An 18,394-nucleotide genomic window follows, 5' to 3' on the forward strand; every position below is an offset into this window, starting at 1 on the left:
GTTGTGAGCAGTAGGTAGGGGATGGGCAACTACATTTGTATTTTTTTTAGGAATTAATTCGGGTTCTCAACCTACTGTTGAGAGTTGGAATAATAGAATACACAAGGTGCTATTTCGAAATGTGTTTGTGCATCAGCAGTCACTCAATTAGCCCATGTCAGCTAAAAGGTTTTCGATTGGTAAATTAGTCTAGTGGCCAGCTATAATTCGGGGTGGGGCCCGTTGATCATCAGTTATCATATTAAAAACTGAAAACATTTGCATTCATCCTATGGCAAAATGTGTAGAATTGCAAGAAATAATATGTAAAACTGCACATTTTTCTCTCATGACAAAATGAGTAAAATTGCATGAAATTAATTTATGACATTTTTGGTATCTCTTCACTCCCATATGAGGGGGGCACTGAAATGTTTTGCTCAGAAGGTGGGGAGGGGGGAGTATGGATGTGGGTACGCAGACCCACTGCAGCCCCTCATGATAATTCCCGTCTTTTTGTGGCCGCCCACGCCAATCAAAGTTGCCCATCCTGCAGTGAAGCGGGTGGTATGCTGTGATGAAAGTGACTGCATGGTTATGGTCGAAAGAACTCGAAGAAGATTGTTCGCGCAGTGCATTATGGTGACTGTACCGGCGGTTTACTTGCTGTTTTCGCCTGGTTCGTCTAATGTTATAGCGTGATGGCGGAAAGAATAATCAATAACTAATGTGTTTCTAACAACAGGTACCAGACATAGCGCACCTTCTTTTGGTTTGTCTACTCTTCAAAAAAGCTCAGCGATCATGTATTTATGTGGACTGGTTCCGTCTCTGTTTGGCTGTCAAATAGCTAACATTTTGCTAGCTTCGATTATCAGTCTACGTGTAACCAGTTGGTCTCTTCAGGCTGCTGCAGTCGTGGGTAGCTACTCGAATATCGATGCTCGAAGAGTAAATCGTATATCGTCTGTAAAGAGCAATTAGAAAAAATGGTCAATGACAGTTAATGTTGCCGGATGACGGGGAAATTCGAATGAGGACGGCGGTGTTTCACAGTTCGCTACAGTAGCTAGGTAACTTGGCTAACTAGAGTTGTCGTTCTATCTTGTTCCCCACCTGAGATCGTTAACGTTAAGAAGCTGCAGTTGTCTAGCAGTGTGGTGAGCCAAACGCCTCTCTACTATCTAGCTATTTAAAAAGTGAAACAACTAACGCGAATTAGATTGTCAGTTAAAACGGTCATCTAATCCCAGCTAGTTAAAAAAAAGGACATCATTATCATCCCTGGTGGTGTTGAAATATTATCTGATTCGCAGCGATAGCTTACTATATTTTCATGACATTTTGCATTGTACAGTTCTGATTCATATAGCCCTCAGCTAGCGAATTTACTTTCATTGTAGCTGTCAATTTAACCGTTAGTTAGCAAGCTACATGCATTAACATTTGACGTTGTTGATATAGGCAGCTACGATGTCATTGCCCAATGACGTGTTCAGTGTGTGGTGATTCACGTGACGTTGGTGTAAATCAGTCATATGAAGACTTAATATGTCTGCTATAAATCATTTATTTTCTTATTTCACCATGCATTCGATATTGTATGTTACTGAAACGGACAACAATACATATCCATATTGATTGTAGCCTAAAGGTACCTGCCCACCTTTCACCCTAATCTTTTCAACAGACTGATTAGACAACGGAGGAGCTTTGCTCCTGTAGGCAGTTTATCATGGTCTCAGTTGCTGACACAACTGTTTTCTAGTGTGATTATATTGGTTAACCTATAGGCCCTGTTCTAGGTACCCTCTACTTTAATCACCAATGGTGAATTACTTTGAATTTGATCATTCAGTTTAGGTAGGATGGGGCTAGTTATGCAGACAAAGCAATAACTGAATCAATACACAGAGGAAGTGAGTCAAAAGGCATTACTTTTCTCACTGTTTGGATTATAGCCTAACACCTGCTCAACTGCACCTCTGAGCCACAATTGTCTGAGCGACAATACATCTGCAGCATCTGCACTTTCACTTCTGCTTCACACTAGTGACTTGTGACAACAACTGAAGGTCATTGCAGTGCACAGAAAAATGGGCTGACATTTGAATGGATTGACTGAATTGATTGACTATTGACACAAGTGTTCCACTGTATCCTTCCTCTCTCAACATTTAGTTTTCTATGGCCCTATTTCCAATGCCCTTGGACTAAGAACTGTGAAGATGGTCCAGTTTAGGGTTTATATCGTGTTACCGCAAACATGAATGTTTAGGCTATGTCTTTGTTTTGTATTGATACTCTCTGACTCAGTGCTATGTTTGCTAACTCAGCTAGCCTCTGTGGAGAGGTGCACCAATGCCATGGCCTCCAGCCACAGCTCCTCCCCAGTGCCTCATCCCAGCAGTGGTGGCAGCGAGGGAATCTTCCGGAAGGACGGGGACCCTTCCTCACGACACTACAGGCCCATCCACTCCCTGCCCGACGTCTGCCCCAAGGAGCCCACGGGTAAAGAACTAGCCTACATTTATGGTTGCCAACAGTCTTACAAGATGAATATCTATAAAGGTTCATCTTGTGTCACTGTGGATCAGCTATATGCTGACTGTAGTCCTATTTTTCTACCCCTCTCCCAAAGTATGCTCTTGTACACTCTCCCTCATGGATTTAAAATTAATGGATTGGTGTAAGGAGCTCCCTCCAGCCATTCTTGCACCAATCCAAAGCTTTTAAATGCATGAGCGGATGTGAACGAGTGCACACTTCTTGGTGAAGGGTAGAAAAATTGGTAGCCTCAAATGAGAGCGCAGCGTTGAGGATGGTGGGTCAGGCTACAGAATTGGAGCGCAACCATGGAATGCATCTCAAGATGCATCGAACGTTTCATTACTGCTGAAGGTTTCCACTGACTACATTTCCCACGTGCCTTTGCAGGCGAGGCAGCCCGGGTGCTGTGCGAGGGCCCGTCGGTGGTGGCCGACCAGCACAGGTGGACGGTGTACAACTCCAAGGTGAACCTCCCGGCCGCGCTGAATGACCCTCGACTGGCCAAGAGGGAGTCTGACTTCTTCACCAAAACCTGGGGCCTGGACTTTGCCGAGACAGAAGTCATGCCCTCCTTTTTCCTCCCCAACATCACAAAGGAACACTTTGGCCCCTACCTGCAGGAAACAGCTCAGGTAACGAATACACCCTGCTGCCCCTGTCATTCAGTGTGAATTATTCAGTAGATTGGACTGAAGTAGAGGCCACTGCCTGGCCTGGGTAGCGTTCATTAGGGCATGCAACAGAGAACATTTAAAAACATGTTGCAATGGAAAATAAAATGTGCATTTCTTATTGGGCAAGTCCAAATAGTCCCTTCCAGTTTGTCTGTTTGGTGCCTGATGAACACAGTCCAGGTGTCAAATCCTCTTTCTTTTGTTTGGTTATTACCTTGAAACTGCCCTGTGCAATGTAATGAACATAGCATTTTAAGCTATTTCTAAGACTTTGTACTCTTCCCTTTACTCATGGTCGAAATAGCACAAACAAAATGCATCCACTATAATTAAACGGTATACGCTATTAGGCCTAAACTAAATCATGTATGTGTTTCTCTGTAGAGGGAGAAAATCCATGAGCGATGCAAGAGTATCTGTTCCAACAAGGATGAGCTGGATGCTGTCTCCAGCATCACAAACAACCACGGTATGCGATATGAAACAGCTCTGCACCTGGCACCTACAGTATCTATTCTGGGCCTCCTGTTATTAGTTTTGTCAAATATCACATTTCCTTTGTGTTTTAAGTGAGTTGATCCAACTAATGTGCTTTTTCACTTTCTGTTCTTCGTAGACAAATCAAGAACAGAGTTGGAGCAGGTGCCCAAGGTAATTACTTCCTCTTGTTTTGTGTTGTAACCATGTGAGTTGTGGGGATTTCTAGAGCCCTATTGAACCGCTTTGTCCCCTTGATTTGACTGTATGCTCTCATGATTGTCAAACGTTTATACCATTAACTTTTTAAAATAATATATTGTTTAATTATATTAATATCTCCCTAGAGCAGCACACATACTTTTTGTTTCTGGATTCCAAAATTAACATCTGGCTTAAACAGATCTTCATGAAGCCTGACTTTGCGCTAGACGACCCAACGACCTTGAACGCGGTCCTACCATGGTCCCACTTCAACAGCGCTGGCGGGAAGAGCAGCAGGGACATGGCATCGTCACGGTTACTACAGGAAAAGGTGAGCTGATGGAAAATTGTCATGCCCTGTGTTGTTTCATTGTGTCACCGTCATGTTTCCTGTTGTTGGCTTCTCCCTCTCTTTCTCAGCTGAGCCACTACCTCGACGTGGTGGAGGTGAGCATCGCGCGGCAGATCTCCCTGCGCTCCGAGGCCTTCTTCCACGCCATGTCCTCCCAGCACGAGCTCCAGGACCGCCTCACCGAAACCGCCCACGCCGTGGCAGTCCTCCGGGGCCGCGCGGCCACAATCGAACGCATCATGTGCGAAGGCCCGCTGCGGGCACTGCGGCAAGCGCTGACGCGCTCCAACTGCGCTCGGCTGCACAACAAGCTGAAGCTGATGGCGGCGGTGCATCAGAGCCAGCCCACTGTGCAGCTGCTGCTCTCCACCTCGGAGTTCGTTGGGGCCCTGGAGCTCATCGCCACCACCAAGGAGGTGCTGCAGCTGGAGCTGCAGGGGATACACAGCTTCAGGTGGGGGTGGTGGAGACGAGTGGGGGATGTTTGTGTTACGTACTCAGATCTATCTGTCACGGCGGTGACACTCGTCTGATTTTAAAATGCGCCAAACACTCATATGAGACAATCGTACATCAAATGATAGTAAGCAGCAGTCCACGCCAACTATTTATTGTGAGTAAGCTTTTATGGTGGCAGAAATACAGCGTGGTGGCAGAACTGTATCACGCCGAAAGTTTAAAATACACACCACTTCTCGTCAGAATGCTTGTCAGAGTTTCGTGTCAATATACGTCTTTTTAAACATGAGTCCCAGCCCACAGTTAAACATAGTGAAATACTCTGTGTATTTTAGAGTGTCGCCTTGTGATGCGTCTCTCTGTCTCTGTCTCTGTCTCTCTCTCTGTCTGTCCCCCCCAGACACCTGGGCTCGCAGCTGTGTGAGATGGAGAAGCTGATAGACAAGATGATGGTGGGAGACTTTAGCATGTACTCCAGGAGTGACCTCAACAGGAGTCTGGAGGACGACGGACAGGTCATGGAGAAGGTCTGTACCGTTGAGATAAAATATAAACAAATGTTTATATTGAATTCTGAGGTCGTTTTTATATTTAACTCATTCGTTCTCAAATGATTTACCTGGCTACACAAAGGTTTTAAATGCACTAAATCTGCTGTCAGAAGACTGGAGGGGGGGAAATGTGTGAAAAAATAAGGTTGAGGTTGAGTTCAACCGTAAATGTTGAGAAGGTGTAGTTGGAGCACCAAACTGAGGTTGTTTTTTGTCAGATGCAATACAAACGTCCAGTCTCAATAAAGGTGGGTCTGACTCTTCCGTTTGCTACTTGGAATCTAGTGAATTAAAATGGCACATTTTGGGGCAATCTCGAGATTGTTCAGATCAGAGGAAAACATCAACCTAATTTACATTTCAGTAGCACAATTGCCAATTGCCTTTTGTTATGTGTATGGAAAACTTTGAATGACTGAAGGAGATCTTAATTATCTCCATTACGTGGAAATCGTTTGGTTAATTGGTTTGAAATATGAATCTTTGTTTATTAGTTTATTGTAATTTAATTGATGAATTGGTCTCTTATCATAATTGACATCTTGAAGTGAAGAATACTCTGATTGGCGTTATTGGGTTTTATAGTATTGCTCACTCTCTGTCTGTCTGTCTCTCGTGTGTGTGTGTGTGTGTGTGTGGGGGGATACAGGACAGGCTGGAGTCTCTGGTGTTTGGCTTGCTGAGGCAGCGGAAGCTGGATTTTCTGGACATCTACAGCGACGAGGTGATCCTAGCAGCCAAAGGCATCGTCACGCAGGTAAAAGACCAGACACAAAGTATCAGAACAGACTATCTTCATGATCATAAACATTTATGGTGAAATTCGAAAAAGGGCTTTGCCATATTAAGAGTATTTCCCAAAACCTCTCCTCTAGCACCCCCTCCCAGTTCCACTTTGTTGGTCTATTCCTGAACTAGCACACCTGTATCAAACGAGAAATGCATTTTGATTTAGTAAAACCGATATACAAAGTAACATACTCTTATCCCGCAGTCTGTTGTCGACTCGGTGTCGCAGATTGAAGAAATTGACACTGACATCGTCACGAAGTGAGTAGTACAGCTAGCTATACATTGCACATTGAGCTGAAGGTAATATCTCCCGAATGCACTGGAGGTGTTGTCAAAGTATGGCCTGGTGTTCTGAGAATCCTTCCTCAACAAAGGAAAGGAAGCTCACCCAGTTGTTTATGGTTGTCTTAACAACAACAATGAGTTAAACTGCATTAATCTGACATCCTGCTATTGAAAGCAGTGCTTGGAGTATGACACGAGGGCTGTGAAAACAATGTGTGTGTGGAAATCTAATTGAGGGCGTAACATTAGATTATCAGATTGAAACGTATTGTTTAGGACAGGGCTCTTCAACGGGCGGCCCGCTGACCAAATTCTGCCTTCAGATCATTTGATTTGGCCACTCAAGTTTTCTTTTTTGTTGCATAAATAGAGACATACAGAGCCTTCGGAAAGTATTCAGAACCATTGACTTATTCCACATTTTGTTACGTTACAGACTTGTTCTAAAATGTATTAAATAAATCCAAATCCCTCGCAATCTACACACAATACCCCATAATGACAAAGCAAAAACAGGTTTTTAGACATTTTTGAAAATGTATTTAAAAAATTCAACATACCTTATATACATTAGTTATCAGACACTTTATGAGACTCAATTGTGCTCAGGTGTTCTTGTTTCTATTGATCATCCTTGAGATGTTTCTATAACTTGATTGGAGTCCACCTGTGGTAAATTCAATAGATTGGACATGATTTGGAAAGGTAGACACCTGTCTACATAAAGGTTCCATATTTGAAGACTCTTCCCAGAGCTGGCTGCTCGGCCAAACTGAGCAATCGGGGGAGACGGGTCACGGTCAAGAAGGTGAACAAGAACCCGATGGTCACTCTGACAGAGGTCCAGTTCCTCTGTGGAGATGGGAGGACCTTCCAGAAGGACAACCATCTTGCAGCACTCCACCAATCAGTTCTTTATGATTGAGTGGCCAGACGGAAGCCACTCCTCAGTAAAAGGCACATGACCGCCCGCTTGGAGTTTGCCAAAGGGCACCTAAAGACTCTCAGACCATGAGAAACAAGATGGTCTGATGAAACCAAGATTCAACCTTGTGACCTGAATGCCAAGCATCACATCTGGAGGAAACCTGGCACCCTCCATACAGTGAAGCATGGTTGGTGGTAGCATCATGCTGTGGGGATGTTTTTCAGCCGCAGGGACTGGGAGACCAGTCAGGCCCAAGGGAAAGGATCAAAGTACAGAGATCCTTGATGGAAAACCTAGCTTCGTGAGTCTCAATGTCCTTGAGTGGCCGAGCCTAAGCCAGTTACCGATCAAACATCTCTGGAGAGACCTGAAAATAGCTGTGCAGCAACACTTTCCATCCAACCTGACAGAGCTTGAGAGGATCTGCAGAGAAGAATGGGAGAAACTCCACAAATACAGGTGTGCCAAGCTTGTAGCATCATACCCAAGAAGACTCGAGGCTGTAATCCATGCCGACGTACTGAGTAAAGGGTCTGAATACTTATGTAAATGTGATTTAAGTTTATTTTTAATACATTTGCAAAAATGTCTAAACAAGTTTTGGCTTTGTTATTATGGGGTATTGTGTGGAGATTGATGAGGAAGAACAACAATTCAATACATTTTAGAATAAGGGTGTAATGTATTTAAAGTCAAGGGTTCTGAATACATTCCGAATGTACTGTGTTTATGTGTGCATGCACTCAGCACAAATATTAATACAACATGTAAAGTGTTGGTCCCATGTTTCATGAGCTGAAATTAAAGATCCCAGAATTGTTCCATACGCACATAAAGCTTATTTCTCTCAAATTTAGTGCACAAATTTGTTTACATCCGTGTTAGTGATTATTTCTCCTTTGCCAAGATAATCCATTCACCTGACCGGTGTGGCATATTAAGAAGCTGGACAGACAAGTGTAGGGGGCCAGATGTGACTGAATTTTTGCGGGTGGGGAGAGAGGGTGGAGGAGGATGCTTGCCTTGAAGTGCTGGGCATCTTGTTATGACATGGATTATAAATGCTAGTTGGAACATCCCATAATTATCACGTTTCACATTTTATTTATTAACTACAGGAAGGTAAGACGTATTTTTTATTCTGCTGCTCTGCACACAGAAGCTCGCTAGCTAGAACTAGTCCAACGTTAAGCCAACTGTCGGAAGTTCAGTTAAAGTTAAAGTTCCTCCATAGAAGCCACTCCTCCATAGGTGTAATTCTGTGGGCCTAATTCTTCTGTAATTAGACATATCTCCCTAATTTCTTAATCACGCTTCGAACGTCAGTAGGCTACAGTAGAATATGCTTCAGAGATGAGAGGGGTATGTAGCCTACACACACACTGGCAAATATTTTCAGCTGGCAGGCTGACCCTGGAATACGTTTCTTATTGACAGCGAGGGCTTTGCATAGGTGCTTTGTTGGACTAAGAATGTTTTTTAAATTTTTTAATCATTAAAAAATATATTTTAATTTTTTACATTTATTTTGGTGAAAAATATTTGAATTGTTGACAACGCTATTAGGCAACATAAATTGGTTAAATCACATTTCATGACCCATGGGGTCAATTCATCAATATTCAGACAGTTGTGTATAAAATAATGCCTATAATAATACAAACTGCCCTGTCTTATCTCAGTGTTGTCTGAACATGTGGGAAACATGGTGAAAAAACCTGGCTCATTTAGAAATGTAAGAGAACCATTTTGAGGGACATGGCACTATACACCACCTGAACGCATTCATTTAAATGTAATTGAGTATTTATGTTTGGACATAAAAAATTACCATAATTTGACATCAGTCCTCATTTAACAATGCTTACCTACCTCTGAAAGCCATTGAAGCAGACCTAAAATAAATAAAAATATATTGTTCACATGAGTAAAAATGCTATGCATTGCTGGTGTGACCCTCCTGGTAGAGCTCTGTTATTTTCAAAATAAACATTAAGCTGGCACAGAAAAGCAAAAAATTATTGCAAGTTCTTATTTGAGTTGTTAGTAATAGGAATTGAAGGTTAATAAAAATAAATACAAATCCTAGATGTTTTTCAACAGAGTTAAAGGGTTCTTTCTGTTGCAAAACATTTTAATATGGTTTGCACTAATGAATACAACCCTGCTTTCTGGTTGGTCAGGCTGGCAGACCAGATGCGTCTGATGACCTTTCCCCAGTGGTTTGAGCTGCTGAAGTCCGTCTTTGAGAACTTCATTCTCTTCCTGAAGAGGATCAAGGTGAGGATCACACTTTATTAAAACACAATCCCGGTCAGATTTAATCAAAATGGGATTTATGGAATTGTCTTCTTGCTGAATAGAAGACTTTAAGTGTTTTTTTTCTTTGGCGTTTTTCGTTGTTGTACAAACCAGCTGTTTTAAAGTGCATTATTTGACTGGCCCATTTGTAGTACATGATTAATACCTTTGTGTAGGACTCTGTTGATGATCTGTGCCTTTCATTTATCTTGTGTAGTTAGCAATGTTGGTGTCAATTCAGTAAGCTTTTCAGTAAGGAAAATGTCTAATTGGATTTGAAATTTGTTTACTTTCTGAATTGCCTGGAATTTAAATGGGAGTGACCAAAACCCTGGTAGTTAGTTCCTCTGCCCTATAAGTTTGTCCTTATGCTGTGCCCCACAGGTGACACTCAGTGTGGTGAGGAATGTCGTGCTGGAGGCGCTGGACAGCAACCAGAAGAGCCGTCTGCTGGAGCGGGCTGCAGCAGGGGGCCTGACTGAGGCCCCAGGAACCCCTCTCAACCAGGAGGAAGCAGAACTGGCCTACCTCACGCACGAGGGCCTGTTCATCAGCGACGCTCTCAATGATGCCCAGCTGCACCTGGGGGCAAGCACAGGCCAGGAGCAGAGCTCCACCGTGGGGCCCAGGCAGGCCCTATCACGTGTGGATGGTTGTGGTAGTGACTCCGCCTCAGGGACCACCGAGTCGTCCACCAGCAGGGAACACGCTTTCCAGCCAGGAGGGGCCGCCATCTCGTGAGTCACTCACCACCTTCACCAACCACAAACGTACTGTTAACACTACTGAGTCAGGTTAACACTACTGAGTCAGGATATACTGTGCTGTTCTGGCCTGGTTATTATTCCACCAAAGTAAAGTTTAGGTTGGCACGGCAGTGTGAAAAAGATTCAATACATGCTGCACATCTGTATACACTCAGGAAATCAAAGTAACTGTCCACAGTGTTTTCTGATTTTTATCAAATATGATCTATTATTAATTACAATATACGTGAAATAGTTTTCCTTCCAAAATGTTTTATGCTAAAAAGCAGCTTTTCTGTGTTTGAATGGTGTGAACTTACCCCAACAAAAGAATACAGGGTTATTCTGGATCAAAAAAGGGGCTTAAGTGGTGGCAGGGGGCGCTGTCGGTCCGTTAGCGAGAACATTTTAGAGGCCCCCCAATTCTACATGTTCTCGAGGCTCCATGGGAGAATATTTTCCTGCAATTCTATACACTTCTGTGGTTAACCCTAGAGTCGATGTCCGCTCCCCTTTGGAAATCAAGTTGGCATAATAAAAAAAATCCCCATTTAAAAAAAAATAAGATCTCTGTTTTAAGCTAGATATATCCACCGCATCCTCTGATGTCGGCCATCTGCGGTGGAAGGTGGCCCGAGCTACAGCAGTGTTTGTTAGACCAGGAGACATCCCGAAAATCGGTCTTCTCACAGAAACTACTATTATGACCCCTCTATATAGAGACTCAAAAAACTCTGCTTTGCTCTGTGACGCCCACAAGCGTCACGGGACTGGTCTGAAGTCAGTACTGCCGATCTGCCACCTTCCCGTCTGTAGCATCCGAACAGTTTGGGCAACAACATTAATATAACCCCTCTGTGGAAAGGTGGGTCTCTCTAGGACACCTCACAAGACTTGTCTGAAAGGTAGCCCAGTACCAGTTCAAACAAATGATGTATATTAGGTACAGCACCCTGTTCACGAAAATGGATCGCTCCTACAGACAGTGAGTCACGTGGCCGTCGCTTGCTATATTAAGCAAATAACTTTTTTTTATACTTTATTTCGTATTGTCTACTACTGAGTGTCCCTTAAGTGCCATCTGTATTCTGTTCAATAGAATTACAAAAACAAAAGTGTCGTTCTAGTAATTGCATTTCTATGCTGCCTGTCCGGCTGCAGGTCCAGTGAGGACCTGATGCCCAGTGATCTGGAGCTGGGCCGCGTGGCCAATAACATCCAGGAGCTGCTCTACACCGCCTCAGACGTCAGCCACGACCGCTGTGTCAAAGTCCTCATGGCCAGAGCCAAGGTAGCTAGCTCGTTTAACGCATGACAGGATAAACAACACGCAGCATGACCAATGCACTCTCAGCTGGCTTATGTGTGACTTTCCATTGATGTTCTGAAGTGACAAAGTAAAATGGTAATAACTCCAACCCTAGTAGTATTTCATGTTTGTAACCTTGAAAAAATCCCTTTCTCTCTCCGTCAGGATGGCTCCCTGGAGCGTCTGAGCTCGGCAGAGTTTGTGTTTCTGTCCCAGGCGGTGGAAGGCTTTGTGAGGGACACAGAGAAGCTGTGCTGCAGGCGCAGTGTGTCCCTAAGGGGGGCGCTACAGAGCCAGGCCAACCGCTTTGTCCACCGCTTCCACGAGGAGCGTAAGACCAAGCTCAGGTATTAAGACTGGAGAGTACAGACACACACACACTTCTAAATAGGGATTAGAGGTGCAATACTTCAGGAATTTAAACCGTCTATCCTAACTGTGCGTGTGGGTTCTCTCCAGTCTGCTGCTGGACAATGAGCGGTGGAAGCAGGCAGAGGTTCCTGCAGAATTCCAGGACCTGGTTAACTCCATAGCAGATGGCAGGATCACACTACCTGAACGCAAACCCCAAGGTATACCATTTGAGCACAAAATGAGCACCCGCCACCTGCGGGTAGATTTAGATTTTGTCTGGTTAGAATGTCTATTTCACCAGGCAGGTGGTCAATTTGCAGGGCTCTACAGTGCGAGTATTACTTTCGAGAATAAAGAGTCAAAGGTCAAGTGTGAGCACAGTTGGTGTTAGAAAAATGCTGCAGTAGTTGTTTTCAAAGTATTTCTGCTGTTTTGTTTCATAGCTGCTAATCGCTCAAATAAATAGGAATCCTATGTCCCACCTCGCAGTAACACAGCCTGGCAGGGGAGCTAGGAAAACTGAGTGATGTGCTGATAGATTCATTTTGGAGGCACAGGCTTAAAAGTTGGTCCAATTTACTCGAAAGACTGCAATGTAAAACTTTTTCATGTTTTTTGGTTATTTATATTGCGAGGTTGTTTTTCAAATATAGTTTGAGTCTGTGGCTTCAACTGGTAGCAAAGAGACAGATCCCAAATCTCGGAGACACGAGACCACTCGAGTGGCTCAGTTACCACGGTAACCTCCCACCCTTAAAGGGGCAGCTGAACATTTTCTGGTATTTTGGTCAAGACTCAGGTCACAAAAAAGAAATGAAATTCAGCAATATACCACATTACTTCTTACTAATATGTCTTCTTTTAGAAACATTACAAAGGTCATCTGTTTTTTGGTGTTTATGTAATTATGACAAAAATATTTTGGTTAAAGACCTGAGTGGCTGGTAGATATTTTCATCTACCTGCCACAGTGGCTGGTGGACTAAAGTGAATGTTATGCCCTGAATACCATGCTTACCATCGTCTGTCACTGGCTCTGCACCACTGTCAGTCCAGGTTCCTGATGGTCAGTCCCCAAAAAATATTTGTCTGTCCCCAGACTGACTGAGTTTATTTTCTGTCTTCTCCTCAATACCAGGCACAGAAGAAAGGAAACCAAGTGATTATTTGCACATTGATGGCCAGAAATATGCTGTTGTTGGGTAGGTAACTACAATAAATGCTCATTTCCACTCCCACATTCAAAACGTAAGGCTTTCAGGACAAATTATGATAAGACCCTTGTTGACTGGTGACCTCTGTCCTCCTCATCAGCACGGTGTTACTACTGATCCGGATCTTCCTGGAGTACTGTCAGTGTGTCAACGACATCCCTTCCATCTCCACGGACATGCTCACTCGCCTCTCAGACCTACTCAAGGTAACAACCCCCCCCGTGTGTGGCAACAGTCTAGAATAATAGTCTGAGTGTTGGCTACATTCACCTGGCAAGCATCCCACTAACAAACTGCCATCGTGTAGTAATGAATGGTCCCTGACACCCCCCTCCCCCCTTTGACAGCACTTCAACTCACGGAGCTGCCAGCTGGTCCTGGGGGCAGGAGCACTACAAGTGGTGGGACTCAAGACCATCACCACTAAAAACCTGGGTGTGTACCAGGGCATGTGAGCGGAGTGCGATTCCCGCCGCTCCAGTAGCGCTCCGTTCACAATCTCAGGGCATGCCCGGCCCAGCATGCATCTGTAGTCTGCTTGTGTGCTGCCATCTATAGCCCCTTGCTTTAGCTACTGCCATGGAGTTCGCTAAATCTTTTCATAAATAAACTGATAAAACGCACAGCCGCTAAATAAAGGTGACTTAGAAAGATGAGGACCAAGAGCAAGAGAGGGAGTGTTCACAACTAAAGAATCATTGTGGAATCTGAAGAGACACGCATCCCAAAAGCATGATGGTGTACTTACTACATGCACATGCTAAAAGAAAGGAACGAGGTGGGTAGATGACTACGGAAAGTATTCGGACCCCTTGACCTTTTTCCACATTTTCTTACGTTACAGCCTTCAACTAAAATGGATTTCAATTATTTGTTTTCCCTCACAAGACCTCATAATGACAAAGTGAAAACCAATTTTGGGGGGGAGAATTCTTGCAAATGTATTACAAATTTAAAACATACCTTATTTACATAATTATTCAGACCCTTAGCTTTGAGACTCAAATTGAGCTCCGGTGCATCTTGTTTCCAATGATCATCCTTGAGATGTTTCTACAACTTGATTGGACATGATTTGGGAAGGCACACACCTGACTATATAAGGTCCCACAGTGTATCTCAGAGCAAAAACCAAACTCTGAGACAGGACTGTGTCGAGGCACAGATCTGGGGAAAGGTACCAAGTCTCAATGTCCTTAAGTGGCCCAGCCAGAGCCCGGACTTGAACCTGATCGAACATCTCTGGAGACCTGAAAATACCTGTGCAGCGACGCTCCCCATTCAATCTGACAGAGCTTGAGAGGATCTGCAGAGAAGAATGGGAGAAACTCCCCAAATACAGGTGTCCCAAGCTTGTAGCGTCGTACCCAAGAAGACTCCAGGCTCTAATTGCTGCCAAAGGTGCTTCAACAAAGTACTTAGTAAAGGGTCTGAATACTGTAAATGTGATTTTATTTATTTATTTAAATACATTTGCTAAAATATCTGAAAAAAATATTCAATCAATTTTAGAAAAGGGCTGTAAAGTAACAAAATGTGGAAAAGGTCAATGGGTTCTGAATTCTTAGACGAAAGCACTGCAAGTGTGTCCATTGTAGCAAAGTGTTTCTAAACTAAAAATCAGGTCTCTTAAAAGTAGTATTCATTTTTGTTCTGTTACCTATATAATAGGCCGTAATTGATTTTGGCCCAATAGACCTGGCATATTCCCATGTTCCAGGCGCTTTCTGTTCGGATAGGGTTATTTTGGATAGGGTTATTTTGCCTATAAACCTTTAGGCCTGCCTATAGAAAAAAACAACTGCATCTCTGCCCAGCCTAGCAATAGTGGCCAAAGGGGTGTTTAGCATCCCCAGTGGCTCTGCAAGAGAAGAGAATGTCTGCTACCTGCTGACAGGCTCCTTCACATGAACCTGAATCCACAGACTGGCCAAACTCCTGTTTTTTAAAATTTATTCAAAGGCACTGTCATTTTTCATTTACTTCGAATTAAATAAAAAATTAAGTCACCGCTTATTTGCGCAACTTATAGACTATAATCATTTAATACAGCAAAATGTTTACGTGCTGAGCGCTTTATGTCCCTACCAGCCAATTATGTCGCACTCGTAAATGCTTCAAAGTATTTCTTTGTGGGCTATAGCCTTGACATAATATAAATAATTGTCACAACCTGTCTGGCTCCTGGCCTATTTAGTGTTAAAATGCTGTTTAATATGACATGTAGCCTATTTGAAATGACATGCACTTCTTTTATTCAAATACTTTTCATTCAAATCATATGGCTTAGTTTCAATTCTTCAAAACCAAATGGTAGGTCCAGGTAGTCACAATAATAGATGATGTTGGTTAAATAGGGATTTTAATGAATGGAGCGAATTAGGAACGGCAGTTTAACCTGTGGGCGCAGAGCGGTGTTTCGTGGAGCGGTTGGAAAGAACTCAATGAGCGGGATTTCCAACCGCTCAACTCCGCTCACATACTCTGCTTTGTACCACTTGGTCGTGTCCAATAAGACAAGCGCAATTTCATTTTCCATTTTAAATTGTCTATGGTGTTTTCCCTACTGAACACAACCTGGTGCTTTGCTATGAACCGTAGGCTTTGCCCCACCACGGGGTTACCACCACATTTAGTGTGTGTGTGTGGAAATAACCATAGTGTGTCTTTCCTCAGCCCTGGCCTCTCGCTGTCTTCAGCTGGTGGTTCACTACATTCCCGTCATCAGGGCCCACTTTGAGACCAAGCTGGCGCCCAAGCAGTACAGCGTCCTCAGGCACTTTGACCACATCACTAAGGTGAGCACTGACATCCACAGACCTGCACGCATGAGGACAGTACTCTAGTTCAGGGATTCACTTGTACACCGTGAGTGACACGATGTGCAGGCCTCAAGTTAATACCCCCCTCCTGTTTTGGGCCAGGACTACAACGATCACATAGCAGAGATCTCCGCTAAATTGATGGCGATCATGGACAGCTTGTTTGAGAAGGTGCTGTCTAAGGTGAGTTCTACAGGTCTGAACCGCTCTCAAACTCTCCCCGTCTAACCTGCAACACCACTTTATGAAGATAGCTGTAGCCAGTGTCAATCAGTGTATCAACATATGTGAATATCTACTTGGTCTCCTGCCAGTATGAAGTCAAGGCCCCCATGCCCTCGGCCTGCTTTCGCAACGTGTGTAAACAAATGGCCAAAATGCACGAAGCCCTTTACGAGCTCCTACCTGAGGAACAGGCACAGGTAACATATGGCAATAATACCACAGATCTTATTCAATTACTTCTAATTATTCCAATTTGTCATTCTGAATAATACAATGTACTACGTAACTACGGTACCTTATACTGCTATTATAACATACTGGGCACGTTCCAGGTTGTCTTCATTGCAGTCGCAACTGACTAGACATGTTGAGTTGAGGGTAACACTTTTTTTTTCTCTCTCTTTCCTCCGGGCCTTAGATGTTGTTCCTGAGGATCAATGCAAGCTTTAAAATGCACCTTAAAAGGCAGCTGGCCCGTCTCGGCGTGCACCACGACGGTGGACCTCAACATGGGTGGGTGTTTCTCTGATTCTGTGGTGGTTGAGAGAGATCTGCTTGATGATCTTGATTAACCATACTAAACAGAATGCTCAATGGAGAATCTCTAGTGAAAGTGATTTTGGTCCAGAACTTTGCTTAATGTGTCTGATAAAACAGCTTCTTGTCACTAAAGGACAATGTACTTTACAATTGCAATGGACTTGTTGAATGATGACTTGAAAGCACTTCTCTGATTTCTCACCCCACTCCAGGCTGGTGACGGTGGATGTGGCATTTTACACTGAGAACGTTCAATCACTGAGGGCCCTTGAAAAGCTGGACTTGAACATGGCTGAGATCTGGGAGCAGAAGAGGTGATGATGGGGGAGGGAGTAATCGTCCTACCTACAGTGTGACGCCATGTTAACTCTCCCTGGAGGGAAGGGAGAAACTAACTCTAATCAGGTTGTTGTTGTAAAGAGACTGTACCTGCTTCACCTTCCAGCAGCCAGCCTGCCCAGGGATCTCACTGAAGCCACCAACTGTCTGGGTACAGAAAGAGAGAGGACGTCTGGTAGTGGTGGTGCTTCCTCAAGGGAGAAACTGCCCCAGGCAGCAGCGCTGTGGGACCAAACCCTGTAAGCGGCCATGATGTAGAACAGGCTACGTAACATGGTACCCTACTTAGTGTACCACTAGCACAATATATAGGGAATAGGGTGCCATTTCGGACACCGACATGGGCTTTGTTTTAAAGCGCAGCTCTGAGATACGAGAGACTTTTAGGACACAACTAACTGCTGCCTGTCACCTCATCACACTGTGCAATTCAACTATAGACTTTGATTGGCCTGAAATGTCGACAGAACATGTCACTACTGGAGAAGTTTTTTTTTTGTTCAGGTTGAAAGCATATGGTTTATCTCACATCCCTCAACGAATAACAAAGCCACTCTGACGGATTCAGACCTGTGTTTAAGCTAAATGGTCATGTAAGTTGACCACTGGTCTTTCATTGACTGAACATTTGATGTCTTCTCAATTTGCACTGAATACAGCATTCCCATTCATGGCACTTATTTAACATTTTACTGTGCAATTTCTCTCCAAAAAAATTACTGAGCATTGCTAGTTAGTTAAATTGCTTGTCTACCGACAGACATTATGCACAATTGTTCCCCTCTCGTAATGACCGAGCTAAGTCATTCTATATAAGGCATCTTCCAACAAGGCTACATGAAATGGGCAGTAAACGCCACTGCATCAGTCGTGTGACAGTTCTATCCAGCGTTCTCACCTGTTGTATTGCATGAGCGAACATTGGTTTCTGGAGTCAAGCTCGAACCAAAACAGTCTTATTACCCAGTTCTATTAACTGCCTGTCTGCACAGTGAACGTTACACCTCATCCAATGGTATATAAGAAGCAGTCTACTTCAAAAGTGCCTACTTTTGATAACTATCAAAGACAGACAATAGTATACTGTTTGAGTGCCTGTGGATGTCTGTCTGTTGGGCCCTCATTGCTGCTCTGGTTGTGATGGGTTATGAAGTGTGGCAAACTGAAAATCTGACCGCATGCCTGAGCATTTTGTCTTGAATCCCAGGAAACTGAATAAAACATGGGACAATATAGAAGCATTTCCACTTTGTCTGTGAGGAAGCTGCTAGACTTGATGCACCCATTACAAAA

General features: G+C 43.7%; 1 protein-coding gene across 4 annotated transcripts; it reads left to right on the top strand.

Annotated features, from left to right (window-relative positions):
- Positions 1–449: 449 nt before the first annotated feature.
- On the top strand, positions 450–17,843 carry LOC118389170 (vacuolar protein sorting-associated protein 54-like). Of its 4 annotated transcripts, none has more exons than XM_052527483.1 (24): positions 453–724; positions 2,316–2,490; positions 2,917–3,161; positions 3,588–3,672; positions 3,820–3,854; positions 4,084–4,215; positions 4,305–4,690; positions 5,096–5,222; positions 5,465–5,494; positions 5,896–6,003; positions 6,241–6,296; positions 9,435–9,531; positions 9,937–10,289; positions 11,460–11,589; positions 11,773–11,954; positions 12,067–12,179; positions 13,100–13,163; positions 13,276–13,381; positions 13,523–13,610; positions 15,852–15,973; positions 16,100–16,180; positions 16,312–16,419; positions 16,641–16,735; positions 16,975–17,843. In XM_052527483.1, the coding sequence occupies exons 2-24, from the start codon at positions 2,346–2,348 to the stop codon at positions 17,078–17,080; spliced, it is 2,994 nt and encodes a 997-aa protein (XP_052383443.1). In that variant the 5' UTR covers positions 453–724; positions 2,316–2,345; the 3' UTR covers positions 17,081–17,843. The 4 variants fall into 4 exon arrangements, 3 of the variants coding, with proteins under 3 accessions (XP_052383443.1, XP_052383445.1, XP_052383444.1); XM_052527484.1 differs by lacking the exon at positions 453–724 and adding an exon at positions 754–1,052; XM_052527485.1 differs by lacking the exon at positions 5,465–5,494 and having other exon boundaries at positions 455–724.
- The last annotated feature ends 551 nt before the right edge of the window (positions 17,844–18,394 follow it).

This window comes from Oncorhynchus keta, chromosome 10 (genome assembly GCF_023373465.1).
Source record: "Oncorhynchus keta strain PuntledgeMale-10-30-2019 chromosome 10, Oket_V2, whole genome shotgun sequence".
Classification (NCBI taxonomy): Eukaryota; Metazoa; Chordata; class Actinopteri; order Salmoniformes; family Salmonidae; genus Oncorhynchus; species Oncorhynchus keta.

What these genes read in the sequence shown, in the direction of transcription:
- LOC118389170 (XM_052527483.1), top strand. Translation starts at nt 2,346, where the DNA reads ATGGCCTCCAGCCACAGCTCCTCCCCAGTGCCTCATCCCAGCAGTGGT. An exon ending in CACGGTTACTACAGGAAAAG is followed by an intron (nt 4,216 to 4,304) that starts GTGAGCTGATGG and finishes TCTCTTTCTCAG; the next exon opens with CTGAGCCACTACCTCGACGT. An exon ending in ACGGACAGGTCATGGAGAAG is followed by an intron (nt 5,223 to 5,464) that starts GTCTGTACCGTT and finishes GTTTTTTGTCAG; the next exon opens with ATGCAATACAAACGTCCAGT.